This window comes from Silurus aristotelis (assembly GCF_946808225.1).
Source record: "Silurus aristotelis genome assembly, chromosome: 28".
NCBI classification, from domain to species: Eukaryota; Metazoa; Chordata; class Actinopteri; order Siluriformes; family Siluridae; genus Silurus; species Silurus aristotelis.
The window spans coordinates 10,931,407-10,946,263 of NC_139601.1; the positions used below are offsets into that span (position 1 = coordinate 10,931,407).

Consider the following 14,857-nt stretch of genomic DNA (forward strand, 5'->3'; position numbering starts at 1 on the left):
CCCATCCAACCTGATGGAGCTTGAGAGGTTCTGCAATAGAGAATGTGGGAAATTGCCCATAAATCGGTGTGCCAAGCTTGTAGCTTGCATCAAACTCAAAAAGACACCTGGCTGTAATTGGTACAAAATGAATTTTAAGGAAAATAATGAATTTAATCCATTTTGGAATAAACCTCTAACATAAAAAAATGTGGGGAAAAGTGAATACTGTCCGGAAGCAGTTTTTAACCAACCAGTTCATCTTGTTCATTTTAATATGAACGTAGAATAAATGTGTGATGAAAATTGGAAAAAAGAAATGTTTAACAATACACCACACAGGTGCATGATCAGTGTGCCTCATCTCACTGATGTTCTTGTGGATGAATGAGCACAAAATCCATAGTGCCACACTTCAGAGTTTAGTGTAAAACCTTCCTAGAAGAGTAGAGATTCTTATAAAAGAAAAGCATTCTGAGTTATGTCTCTACAAACTTACATCCATATAGTGTATTGTCATATTAGTTGTCATTGATGTTTGCTTTTTTTTTTTTTTTTTTTAGATAGGAAACGACCAATATAATGCATTTGACCCTGTTTAACACTGGTTAATCCTATTCTATTCCTGTTTGGTTTTTGTTTTTGCACTAAGGATAAAGTCTTATCCTTTAAAGGTCATTACCCAACCATCCATCTTCCATTTTACAGGTCAATTAAGAGGAAGAAGTTTGATGATGAGCTGGTTGAGAGCAGTCTGGTTAAATCCTCCAGCAGGGTTAAAGGTCCACCAGGCATGGAGCCGATCCGCTGCCCTGGAGCCGAGCCGTCATCCAGCGAGAAAAAGAAGGTATGCAATATAAATCTTCACACATTTACTTCATGTACCTTTTGTCAACAAATTGTTTGTTTGGCAGTTCATTTGTACTTTATTTAAATTCTTGTTATGCTTTGCTGCTTTAATTCTAATGAAAGGATGTGTTAATGGCGTTTTAAAACAGGGAACAAACTACAGGGAATATTTTAGGTTAAACATTTGGGAATTCTGTGTTTGGGGGGGGGGGCTTGTTTGTTTTTAAATAAAAGATTACATATTTTCTGAAGTAAAGCTCGCTTCTCTCTATAGGGAAGAAAAGCAAAGGATAAATGTGAGAATTTGTAGATGGCTCCACTCATCCATGCAAAACATTTCAAAGTTATTATTTGCCTTTCTGAATATAACTTGAATTTAGACCAGTTTTTAATATGATTTTCATGTTGGATTAAATCTATGGTTAATGTCTTGCTGAATAGATCTTTATATATAGTGTTTAGTGTATAAAAATGTGTTTTTGTGTCTATCAGGTTTCCAAGTCCAGTACATCTCTAACTCCTCCTCTCACTATGGTGATCACTCCGCCTCCAATCGCCAAACGTGTAAAGAAGAGCAAGCAGCCTCTGCAGATCACTAAAGACCTGGGACGCTGGAAGCCCACAGACGACCTGCTGCTCATAAATGCTGTGCTACAGGTCTGAAACGTGTGTGTGTGTGTGTGTGTGTGTGTGTGTGTGTGTGTGTGTGTGTGTGTGTGTGTGTGTGTGTGTGTGTGTGTGTGTGTGTGTGTGTGTGTGCGTGTAGGCAGGCTAATGGATTGAGGTTATATGTTTTGATTTGTCAGTATAGAGCATTTAAAGATTCATCATGATCGATTACAGGCATTAATCTCACAAAATAAAATAGTAATCAAGGGTCATGTTAATAAAAACTATGATGGCAATTAATAAACATTGAACTAATTGGATTTGAATTTTAAAGTTTTTTTTTTTTTTTTTTAACCAGATTTTGCTCTGGTTTATGAATAGTTCAGCTATATCAAAATAATGAAAATCTTCTTATTCTTTTGGCTTCTACCATTAGGGGTCGCCACAGACAAAGAAATAATAATAATAATGTATTAAATTAATGCTGCTAAGAAAGCAGAGACTAGAGCTGTGCAATTAAACAAGGCACTTAACCACCATTTCCTCAGTAAACTGTAAGTCACTCTGGATAAAAGCATATGCCAAATTTAAATGTAAAATAATTTTGCTCTGTACCATTAGTCAGCAGTCTAGTACTACAAGTTCTTACAGGATGTTTTTTTGGTATCTAATAAATAGTTGCATTAACTAATATTAGCAATAACATTGTCCATATTTCAAAATAAATCTTCTATTCTTCTTTGTTTGAATACAAGGAACTGAAGGGGACAGCAGTGAGAATGCTGATTTAATCTTACCTGATATGATATGGTTATGTACAAAAGCCCATCATGTTACTTTTTCCTTTTGGGCTCAGTAGTCATATATCCACATTCCATGTTGTAATAATGAAGCAGTCACTGGGATTGGGGCTGTTCACCGCCAGCACTTAAATGTAGATCTTTAGTTTGTTGCATTTTTGATTAGACATTGTTTTACTGTGGGAAAATCCACCCACACTATCCAAAACTGAGCAGAAGTATACAACAAAACCGATGTATACACATAAAGATGCAAATAATGCAGTTTCTACGCAATATTTGTTGTGCATAATTACAAAACAATTAGATAAAATGCTCAAAAATGAATCTCATATTAATATTTGCTAGCATAGAAAATGCATTATTTGCATCTTTGTGTCTACATCGGTTTTGTTTTGCATGTAGATGGTAGATTATATACAGTACAGACCAAAAGTTTGGACACACCTTCTCATTCAAAAAGTTTTCTTTATTTTCATGACTATGAAAATTGTAGATTCACACTGAAGGCATCAAAACTATGAATTAACACATGTGGAATTATATATGGAATTATATACATAACAAAAAAGTGTGAAACAACTGAAAAATGTCATTCTAGGTTCTTCAAAGTAGTCACCTTTTGCTTTGATCACTGCTTTGCACACTCTTGGCATTCTCTTGATGAGCTTCAAGAGGTAGTCACCTGAAATGGTCTTCCAACAGTCTTGAAGGCGTTCCCAGAAATGCTTAGTACTTGTTCAATTCAATTAATTTTTATTTGTATAGCACTTTTAACAATGAACATTGTCTCAAAGCAGCTTTACACAGATAATGTGGCGATTAAAAGTAAATATGTTCTTTGTAAGTACGTTTGTCCCTGATGAGCAACTGTGGCAAGGAAAAACTCCCCGAGATGGCATAAGGAAGAAACCTTGAGAGGAACCAGACTCAAGAGGGAACCCATCCTCATCTGGGTTGCACCGAATGTCTATTTGAAGCATATATACGATGTTGCGGGGTACAGTGATGATGATCAGAAGCAAACTGTAGTCCTGAGTCAGTGTAGCAGACTGTTGACATTAACTACAGTCCAAAGCCCGTTCTTACTCCGGAGTTTCATGGAACCACCCAAGGTGTTGATGAGAAACCGTCCCGAGCTGCACAGAGTGGCCTCTAGTCGAAGAGAACACTATCCAAAGGCAGGCCTGGACGAAGTGGGAAGATCCACTGAGGAGAGAGGGGCAGAGAGAAAGAGAGAGAGAAAGAGAGAAAAGAGGGTGACAGGAAGAGAAGGATATGGATTATTAAGTGTCCTTATTGTTGTATGAAAGTTAATGTCACTGTGCAGTTTGGACTCCGGCAAGACTCGCTATGGCAGCATAACTAAAAGGGAGAACCAGAAGGTAATACAGACATGAGGGATCTCTGGAATAAGAGACGACCCACCACACCACCATCAACAAACCTGAGTGAACGTGTGAGTGTGAGGGGACGACAGCATACAAATATCCCAGTTCACCAAACACTCTATATCAATGTTCCCTCCAGATCTGAGCCTTTACCTAAGAAAAAAAAAATCTACTGATCAAAGGTTTGACTAAATAAATAGGTTTTCAACCCCGACTTGAACACTGAGACTGTGTCTGAGTCCCGAACACTGGTTGGAAGGCTGTTCCATAACTGTGGGGCTTTATAAGAGAAAGATCTGACCCCTGCTGTAGTCTTTGTTATTTGAGGAACCAACAGATAGCAAGCACCTTTTGATCTAAGTAGGCGTGGAGGATCATACTGGTACAGAAGTTCACTCAGATACTGCGGTGCGAGACCGTTAAGTGCTTTATACGTCAGTAGTAGTATTTTATAATCAATGCGAGATTTGATTGGGAGCCAGTGTAGACTGATTAAAACAGGGGTGACGTGGTCATATTTCCTAGATCTAGTGAGGTTTCTTGCTGCTGCATTCTGAACTAACTGAAGCTTATTTATGCACCTACTCGCACACCCAGACAGTAAAGCATTACAGTAGTCTAATCTAGAAGTAACAAAAGCATGAACTAGTTTTTCTGCATCCTGTAACCACATCATATTTCTAATTCCACATGTGTTAATTCATAGTTTTGATGCCTTCAGTGTGAATCTACAATTTTCATAGTCATGAAAATAAAGAAAACTCTTTGAATGAGAAGGTGTGTCCAAACTTTTGGTCTGTACTGTGTGTATAATATATATATATATATATATATATATATATATATATATATATATATATATATATATATATATATATATATATATATTTTTTTTTTTTTTACACATTATTTATAAATAAATGAGTGAACTGGAAAAAAAAACTTGAATATAGCTGTATATGTATGTACTGTGTGTGTATGTTGTCCTTCAGACTACAGATCTCTCCTCAGTACATCTGGGAGTGAAGTTCAGCTGTCGTTTCACGCTGCGGGAGATTCAGGAGCGGTGGTATGCTCTACTGTATGACCCAGTCATATCCAAGTAAGTGGAGCATATAATGCCTTGCACAGGGAACTCATTTTATTTCATCATAAATATTAAATAAAGAAATAAGAATTCGTAGTGTTGTCGGTGTGCAATATTTTTGCAATTAATAAAAAAATTGCAATTAATTTATATATTGCATGCCTTATTGCCTATGTTTGTGGATCCTGCTGGAACCTGTACATTTTCCATTAGGATGAATAAAGTATCTGTCTGTCTGTCTGTCTGTCTGATTTCTGCAGGCTGGCATGGCAGGCCATGAGGCAGCTCCACCCTGAGGCTATCGCCGCCATTCAGAGCAAAGCTCTCTTTAGCCAGGGCGAGGAGGCTCTGCTCGCCAAGATTAGCTCTGTGAGTAAGCACCCCACCCCCCACCACAAGAGCATGCACAGTAACACTTATACAATAACACGTGCACAAGCGGCAGTTGCTCAGACATCAGAATAGAAATTATTCAGTATGTAAACATGCAAAGTACACAAAGCAGCAACATTTCCCCGGGTTTCCATATGTGCAGAGATTGTCATTTAAAAATAACCTGTAAATGTGAAATGTTCTTTGTGCTCATAATAATATATTAATTCATGAACAGTAGGCATATAACAGCTAATGTAAAGCTAAACTAACTGCAATAATCCATGGACACTGTAGGGCTGAATAAATTATAAACTTATTTATTAGCTAGCCCTGTCAAGTGAAACCTCGAAAATAAGGTGAACATATTTTGGTTCTATGGAAATTTCTAGAAAATGTAGGCAAACAAGTTGGCTAGATAAGGCAATGTAAATATATTTGGTGATCCCAATAGTTTAGTGCACTAATACATAGTGAGGAAAACAAATATATGCGTGAATGTGCGTGAAGTTTTAGTTTCAGTATCCCACTGCATCGTGTCACCCTAAACAAGCTTAGCAAATAGAAATGTTTGTTTTGCAAACATTGGTTTTCAGCTGAACTTACTTTCTCCACTCATACTGCACATACTACATACCAAACACTTATAGCCCAGAAATCCACTCCAGCAGCAAACCTAGACACAACCAAGTGTAAACAAGGTGCCATGTTAGACACCACACTGAACCATGGATATTTAGTAAAGGGTGTAAAACCACTGTATTGTCAAAAATTTACATAATTTTGGACGGCCCTATTTCATTATTTTTTAAAGCCAGGGCTTCTACTTTAGAATATTTTGATAATTGATTAATTCAACGATTTTATTTTATCTACAAAAAAAAAAAATCATTTATTTTGCTTATTATAACTATATAAACCTTAATTCAGGGTATTTATGTATAAAAGTGTACTTTAAAAAAATGCAAAAGCCACATATTGAGTGGCAAGAACATCTTTATTGTTGACATTTTATAAAGGTTATAGTGGCTGCTTGTTGGAGTGTATGGGGGATTTCTCATGAGAAATTCACTCATGCTGGGTTTTTTCTTCCTGTAAAAAAAAATTAATAAAAACAAAACAGCATTTGAGTATGTAAGGTGAAGCAATTTATATAAAGTTACATAAAATAAATAAAACATTGTTTTGACAGTTTTTGTTTAATAAATACACACATTTTGTTTATTTGTGAAGATATAAGCATCTAGAATATATAATTAATGTATTGTATAATAATTAAATGATATATGCATAAATTAAATATACAAAAAATTGAAAGCATTGAACATTTGAACGTAGTAAAGCAGCAGTAAATCACGTTTAAAAACACAAATTAAATGTTGTAGTAGACAAATGCTATAAAAAAGGGAAAGGAGCAGAGAAATGCAGCAAGCTAACAGGCCTGATTAAAAAAAGGAAAAAATATGCGTTGGTGAACAAATGCATAAACATTCGCTGAAAACCACAACAGTGACTAAACATTTTAATAGTTTACTGCTGCTGTTATTTGCTGCTTTTTAGATTTAGTGTTTAGCTGATTGATTCATGACAGAACGGATCCAGTGCGACTGTCCCGAAGTTAGCAAACAAACAGTTTACACAATAGCACTTCATTAAATTATAACATTTACACATGAGGAATATAGACTTTCTGTTCACCGTGCTGATGTTTCATCTTCATCCATTACAATGTGTTTTCTTTTCATGCGCTCGTGCATCCCCGTGGTACTTTCATACCACACAATCTCCGCTTTGCATTACTTGCAGGTTACAATCTTCTTTGTTGCGTTGACTATAAAATGCTCGCATGCCTTGGATGACTTGGGATGCACACTTTTACTTGCTGCCGAATGACCTGTACATTTTGCCAAGCAGCTCTGCTATCTTGACTTCATGCTCACCCATAACTCGAGCAGCCCAATTAATCGATAATGGCATCAGTTGACAACGAGTTTCATTATCGATTATTATCAATTAGTTTTTGCAGCTCTAATCAGGACTAATTCTAAAAGACATGGTTTTATTTTTAGACAGACCCAAGAAACAGGTTCCGATTTTTTCAAAGTAAGTTTAAAGACATTTAAAATTTTATAAAAATGATCTGTATTTGCCCTGAGACCTTGAAGCTGATTTAGCATTAAAACCAAATACAAGCAAAATACGCTCGAACAGGTGGTGGGGTTCTGGAGCTGTACTTGGCTGCAGATACATTAAATTTATGAACCAGCTGAAGCATTTTATTCAAACATAGGAAATAATAACAGTATATCAGAAAAAACTAACAGCAGAGAAGGGTTTTGCTGTTAAAGGACAGGTGGGGGAAAAAACCCTGCAGGTCCCAGTTTTATCAGCAGCCAAATATGGAGCTTGTTTCTTGGGCAATGAGTAATAAAAAATACACACACTCAAACTGCTAACGTCTGGTCATGGTGCCAGAGCTACTGTTTTGTCCACATTTGACATTTGAAGTTTTGCAAATATAAAAACCTGTAACCTGGTTGCTGAAATGTCACTGCATCATTATAAATCACCATTAGTGTTTGCTTTAGTGACAGGTGTGGAGTAGGTGAGGCGCATGGACTGTGTTTACAGTGTAGTGATTCACACTTTTTTAATTTTTTTATTTCCAGACTGAATTCTCAAACCAAACCTACACATTTTGCAGATTATTTTATGATGATATTTGTATATTTTACTTAATTTCTTCCTGATTGATCCATGCTGTCCTTACATACATGCATTCCTTTTCTGTTCATGTTTGTGAGTTGGTCAATCATTACTTGATTCCTGTGTGTTGAGCAGAACAGTCAGCCAAAACTGGAGGTTTTCCAGGACTTGCTGAATAAGCACCCCAATGTTTTCTATCCATCTCGCACTGCTAAGAGTTTACTGGTGCACTGGCAGCTTCTCAAACAGTATTACTTACTGGACGACCAAAGTGGTGAGCATACAATACATTCCAGCACTTCATCTCCTTCAACCCATGATACTCTGACTGATTTCACATATTTGCGCTTCTGTTTGTTTTACAGTTCAGCCGCTTCCCAAAGCAGATCAGGTTCTTAATTTCTCAGATGCTGAGCAGATGGTTGATGACTCCAAACTAAAGTAATTACACGCATCCAGTTTTTCTCTTAACTGTTAAAATTTGTATGTCCTTCAGCTAGAGATTATTAATAATCTTAATAAAATAAAAGAATTAATTTGTAGTGTGCATTTTAAAGATGTCTTTAGCTAAAAAATTTTTCAAGTTGTTGTACTGACTGGATGTGTTCATTTTAGGGAGAGCAGAGATGAAGTACTGGAGCACGGTGAGTTGGTATTACTCTATTTATACCCTCGTTGATCAATCTTGCATACTTATGTTCTTTTGTCCGTGTCTCTAATTAACTCTGCAGTCCCTGTTCTGTCTATAGAGTTGATGGTTGCAGATCGGCACCAGAAGCGAGAGATCAGGCAGCTGGAGCAGGAGCTGCCCCGCTGGCAGGTTTTGGTAGACAGCATCACTGGTCAGTTAATTATTGTTAAACCCCAAAACAAAAATTGCATTGTGACTCCATCCAACATATGTAATACGGCATCATTTGTCTGCAGGTATGAACTCACCAGATTTTGATAACCAGACTTTAGCTGCATTAAGAGGGCGCATGGTCCGATACCTTATGAGGTCCAGAGAGGTGAGTTTGACGCTCCTCTCTTTTCGTCTGTTACAATTTTTTTTACCCATTATTTTCTTTTTTCTTTTTTTCTCTTTACATGGCCTGTTTTGCATGGCACGTCCCCGTCCCCCCGCCCAGTGCATTTAGTTTGAATAAAAAAAAAATTGATGTTGATTTTTCATTGTTGGTTCTATAACCAGTGAAAAGAAATGTTTTTCTCTTAGATCACCCTTGGTCGTGCCACAAAGGACAAGCAGATAGATGTGGATCTTTCTTTAGAGGGACCAGCATGGAAAATCTCCAGGCAGCAGGGTACTGATCTGATATAGAAGATCCTGATATGATAAAGCAGCAGTTTAATTTTTTATTTATTATTATAATTTTTTTTTTTTTACCAATGTAAAGATTTCTGCCTATGTTTTGGTGCTGAACATTATGATCTTTTGAGGATCATTTGTTAATCTAAATCTTGTGATTTGTTTCAATGGTAGGGATCATCAAGCTCAAAAACAATGGCGATTTCTTCATTGTGAACGAGGGCCGTAGACCAATCTATATCGATGGCAGACCAGTTCTGACCGGTAACAAATGGAAACTCAATAACAACTCTGTGCTGGAGGTGAGTAGACCTGTACTCGAGTTGCGAACAATCTTCATATTTTGTTATTCATTTAATTATTACTATTTTATAATATTCATAGTTATTTTTGGATTATTAAAAACGATTGTATGATAGTTCTATTAATCAATAGTCCAGTGATTCCTTCAATTAGGCTCATGTTCTATCAAAATAAAAATTTAATGTCACATGCATGGATGTGTACAATATTTATTTTATTATTGTACTAACAGATTTTTTTAAACTCTTAAATGAAACCGGTAGATTAGTTACACACTGTTCCATGATGGTCCATTGATGGATGCCAATGAAAACATTGTAAAAACTGTTTCAAGTGTTGTGATAATAAGTGCATCTTTCTTCTGTACAGATTGCAGGCCTTCGCTTCGTGTTCCTCATAAACCAGGAGCTGATCTCTCTCATCAAAGCCGAGACAGCCAAGATGAACCAGCAGTGATTCGCAATGTGCACATGTTCAGTCAGCTCAGGACTGGTGCAGTGCGTGTCTGAACAGGAGAATGGACTGCTGACTCGGTAGATTGCCCTGAAGGCAAACATTCTAATAGTGGAAAGGTTATAAGGACTTCCAGACACTCGATGATCAGAGCTATAACAGAGGATTTGGACTACAGGCTCAGTTCACAGTTTTCATATTATAGTAGGGTAAAACTGCACAATATAGCCAGTATTGTCATGCAGCCAATATGGACACATCAGTTTGGAAAACTGAGATGTATATTAATGTTTGTTTGATTTTGTGTTGGTATAAGTGTTGCTGTTTGAATTAGGTTTTAGGCCATGGTGTAATCTTTACACAGCTCTTTGTTCCTTCAGAAAAAATGGATGACAAAGCTACCATTTTAAAATAGTCATTTGAATATAAAAAGCAACAGCTAAACTTCCCTGTGTGTTAATTTGCCTATCGGAAAGTTTACTTTTAAACCCTCAGGACAAAACTAACTATTATAATCTTCATTGCTGTGTCAACCTTTGCGGTACTGAAATCGCATGATCTCTTTAACAAACCACTGTTTTGTCTTATGTTCATAATTCTGAGTGATCAGGAAGTTGCCAGGTTGTTTTGTTTTATGAATTGTGGCGTTGACATGATTACAAAAAACAAGATTATGGGGAAAAAAATGAACGCAGGCCCATTGTTAATTGTGGTATATTACAGGATGCATGGATAAAAGAATTAGTAATTACTTAAATATAGGAAAAATTAAGTAAGAAGGGCAATGCGATTAAAATATTAACTTGTCAAAAATCTATTACGGGCCAGAGCACTATTAAGAACACTGTACTGTAGTAATCATTCGTGCAAATATCTAATCATCCAATTGTGGCAGCCATGCAGTGCATAAAATCAAGCAGATGCAGGTCAGCAGCTTTGGGTGATGTTCACCTTTTTTATTAAAATGGGGAATAAAATGTGATCGAGATTTTGTTCGTCGCATGTTTGTTGCCAGATTAGTTGAAACCTTAATGGAGAAACTTAAATTATTGTACAAGTAATTTCAGTTGCAATGTGTTCCCTGTAACAGTAAATTGGACATTTTCAGTAAAATTGCTCCACCCTAACTGCAAAAATCCCAATTGGTTTGGATAAAGATTTGATCCAGTCTACTCATACTTATACAGCTTATACAGAGCCATACAGCTCTGGGTGAGGTTATGCACTCAGAAGACCTTAAGCCTACAGAGGGAGTTTATCGGTTTTCCGAGGTCAGATCATTTCCTTCAGATGAGACCATAAAAACAGAACAGTGGCAGGTTTAAAAACTGACACTAAGAGATAAGGTTAACTTTTAGTGTCATTTTAATCTCCTTCATACAACAAGCCCTTCAGATGTCTTTTAAAGATGTTTTTTATGTTGATTATAGGAAGTGTTTATTTGGTAGTGTGATTGGTTCATTATCTTTTTAAAATTCATCTTTTTTTCTATAAATTTTAAACGTTCCTGACACGGGAACCATTGTTTTCTTATATTATTGTACGTAGCAAATTTAGTGATGCCATGAATCTTTTGACCTCATATGACCACAACTCATGAAAACAAATTGCAGTTCTCTTGACACTTGCTGAAATTCAGGCTTTGCATTTTGTGAAAATGCTCTTAATTTACAGTTCAACAGTTGATTTTAAATCTCAAAAGCCATAAGAATCAAATCAATTGTACAAATCAAAAGCTGTGATCTTTGGGCTCTTTTCCTTACTGCTTTTCTGCCCTGATTATTTCTGAATTTTTTTGGTCAGAATCGGATCATTGACGCTTTTTGACTTGTAGTTCAAAGGTTCTGATGCCTAAATACCTTGTTGAAAGCTATTTATTTCAGCTCTTACAACAGATTTAATAACAAGAGTCTAACTGAACTAACATAATTACGGTGTATATATTTAAAAAAAAAGGTTGGAGTGGAAAGTCCATTTACAACTATCTCTAATATGCTTCTTTAAGGTTAAAGAGGGGTTTACTTTAAGGTTATTGTAACCTGGGTAAAATGGGTACAACCCCCATTTACCATTAGTCTAACCTGCATGCCAACTCCTTATATTTGCATTAGATATGTGCTGTTTTATGGTAGAGTAAAGCATCTCAAAGATTAGATCTGAGAAGTGGCTTTCTGTAACTTCTTATAGCTGATTATCAGAAGGTTATCTAAAGCATTATAGAAGCGTAAGTGCTGATCGATCGTAAATGTATAAAAAGTCTGTGTGGGTTCTGAATGTGTGTTATCATGAAACAGAAACATTCTTTTGCTTGGGCTTTCACTGTTTGAAAATGAAAAAGGGTTCAAAACTAAAAGATAAGATCCACTGTAGTTCACTTCTTCATTAAAGTATTTACTAAATATTAAGGTTATATGCATAAGTAGGAAATTGTGCGTTTATCGTTGAAGTTCTCCAATTTATCACAAGTAAAAGGTGACATAGAGATTGCCTTAATGCATTTATTGACCCATAAATAAGACTGATATCAGATACAGGAACAAAAGACCCAATCAGGGCTTACAAATGTATAATTGCACTACATAAAAAAAAATTGTTGTTTCAGCTTTTATTCTAATCCTATTTGTATCATTCCAATTATAGGATATGTGCAGTATTCTGTTCTTAAGTTACATCATAAAAAAGATTGTGAGCATGTTCCAGAAACATCTATGCAAACCCAAGCTATGACACTCCCCATCGTGCTTGGCCAATGAGCTCATGTTTTTTATCATGAATACATCCCTTCTTTGTCCACACATTGGCATTTCCATCACTTTAGTAGAGTCTAATCTTGGTTTTAAATATTTTGTTGCCTACCTCTGTATTTCTTTCCAAGGAATACCAATCTGGCCATCTGATTCTTCCTGGTCATATGTTTCAGTATATCATCTTTATATCTTTATCATCTGTCATTTAAAAATAGGTTTATCATCTTTCTATGTTTGTGCATACACATCTTTCTCTTAAGAGGATAAACTATGAAAACCATGTCATCAAACCATCTTTATCCAGCAAAATAGGTAGATATTGAGATGGTGTATTCAGGAGAAATCTGCAGCATATCACAATTGAGCCAAAAATGTGATTAAAGTCTGTTGTATTCATGGATGGCAAGATTTTGTGTAGTGTAGGTTACTATACAGCTTATACAGTTTTGCCAATATCACAAAGTTAGAGATGTGACCACTGTGGTTTGTTCTGAGAAGGTTTTAATTTTCTATCTAAAAATAGATATCACATAAACAACTAAACATTGGACAAAATTTGCAATAATATATGCACTCCTGAGGCATCATGTGCCACTATTTGCACAGTTACTTTTGCTACAGATGGGGGAAGTGTTTGAGAGTGAGACTGAAACAGGGTAATTTGTGGTTTTCTTTTTATGCAAAAGTCAGATGATGATTAAAATGTATCGTAAAATTAGACCAGTACACTGTGTGGAAACCTTTTCAGATGCTGCTACTGGTGATCTGCTTCAACAAGAAAATGCTCCTACTTGAGGGCAAGTCCATCTGGCTCACGCTTTGGCTTCATCCGAGTTCTGATCTGGTTGCATGTTAAAGATAAACTACGTTTTTCAACTACTCATTAACTGTTTTAAGGCATTATGAAACTACTTTTTTTCTGTAATAAGTTTACCCAAAGGTGTACGGTTTAAAGAAAAACAAAGAGAAAAACTCTCACTAACTTTCTTGATCTATATGGTAAATTCTAATTTTCTGACTAATGATTTGCTGTTAACTACTTTAAAATCTTCACTTTGGGGTTGGCCCATTATTGTAACCCTGAGGAATCACAATTTCACTTCTCTTCATCCTAGGCATGGTAAATTAATCCTGAACAATTGCCTCAAGAGGATGACTGTGCCAAACATTGAACTGAAGTGGGTAAATCTTATACTGTTTGTGTGTGACTAATAAATGTAATGGTTTTTAGGACATTATTCATTATGCTAGTTTTCATGGTTTATATCAATCATTCCAGGCAGTTTTCACTGCTTATTTGTGTTTCGCCAGTGAAACTCCTATTACAATTATATGAAAAGACCAAACAAATTTTGTGATATGCAAATATATATATATATATATAAATAGTCAAAATAAATGTCATCTTTATATATATATATATATATATATATATATATATATATATATATATATATATATATATATATATATATATATATATATATACACAGACCAAAAGTTTGGACACACCTCATTCAAAGAGTTTTCTTTATTTTCATGACTATGTAAATTGTAGATTCACACTGAAGGCATCGAAACTATGAATTAACACATGTGGAATTATATATGGAATTATATACATAACAAAAAAGTGTGAAACAACTGAAAAATGTCATATTCTAGGATCTTCAAAGTAGCCACCTTTTGCTTTGATCACTGCTTTGCACACTTTTGGCATTCTCTTGATGAGCTTCAAGAGGTAGTCACCTGAAATGGTCTTCCAACAGTCTTGAAGGAGTTCCCAGAGAGATGCTTGGCACTTGTTGGCCCTTTTGCCTTCACTCTGCGGTCCAGCTCACCCCTAAACCATCTCGATTGGGTTCAGGTCCGGTGACTGTGGAGGTCAGGTCATCTGGCGCAGCACCCCATCACTCTCCTTCTTGGTCAAATAGCCCTTGATGCCTTCAGTGTGAATCTACAATTTTCATAGTCATGAAAATAAAGAAGACTCTTTGAATGAGAAGGTGTGTCCAAACTTTTGGTCTGTACTGTATATATATATATAGACATTTATTTTGACTCCTTGAATTGATATTAACATCAATATATTGAATGGATGGATGGATCTGTTTGCACGCTTGCTATGAGCAGTGAAAAATTATAGAAACTTCTATAGAAGTATAGAAGCAAGTACTGTAAGAGTCTGTTGTATATGTGAGAAATAAATGTACAATATGAGTGAAGTACACGTTATTTACAAATGTATGAAA

The 14,857-nt window shown here is 35.7% G+C and overlaps 1 protein-coding gene across 1 annotated transcript in view; it reads left to right on the top strand.

The window, feature by feature from the left end:
* mcrs1 (microspherule protein 1) overlaps positions 1-10,302 on the top strand; it is a 13,514-nt gene extending 3,212 nt beyond the window's left edge. Inside the window, exons 3-14 of the mRNA XM_083534225.1 lie at positions 688-826; positions 1,321-1,485; positions 4,621-4,730; positions 4,976-5,084; positions 7,929-8,067; positions 8,159-8,234; positions 8,409-8,437; positions 8,543-8,635; positions 8,721-8,803; positions 9,010-9,097; positions 9,277-9,404; positions 9,775-10,302. Coding sequence (XP_083390351.1) covers positions 688-826; positions 1,321-1,485; positions 4,621-4,730; positions 4,976-5,084; positions 7,929-8,067; positions 8,159-8,234; positions 8,409-8,437; positions 8,543-8,635; positions 8,721-8,803; positions 9,010-9,097; positions 9,277-9,404; positions 9,775-9,861 — 1,246 coding nt within the window. The 3' untranslated portion in view covers positions 9,862-10,302. The remainder of the gene's footprint in view (positions 1-687; positions 827-1,320; positions 1,486-4,620; positions 4,731-4,975; positions 5,085-7,928; positions 8,068-8,158; positions 8,235-8,408; positions 8,438-8,542; positions 8,636-8,720; positions 8,804-9,009; positions 9,098-9,276; positions 9,405-9,774) is intronic.
* Positions 10,303-14,857: the final 4,555 nt, after the last annotated feature.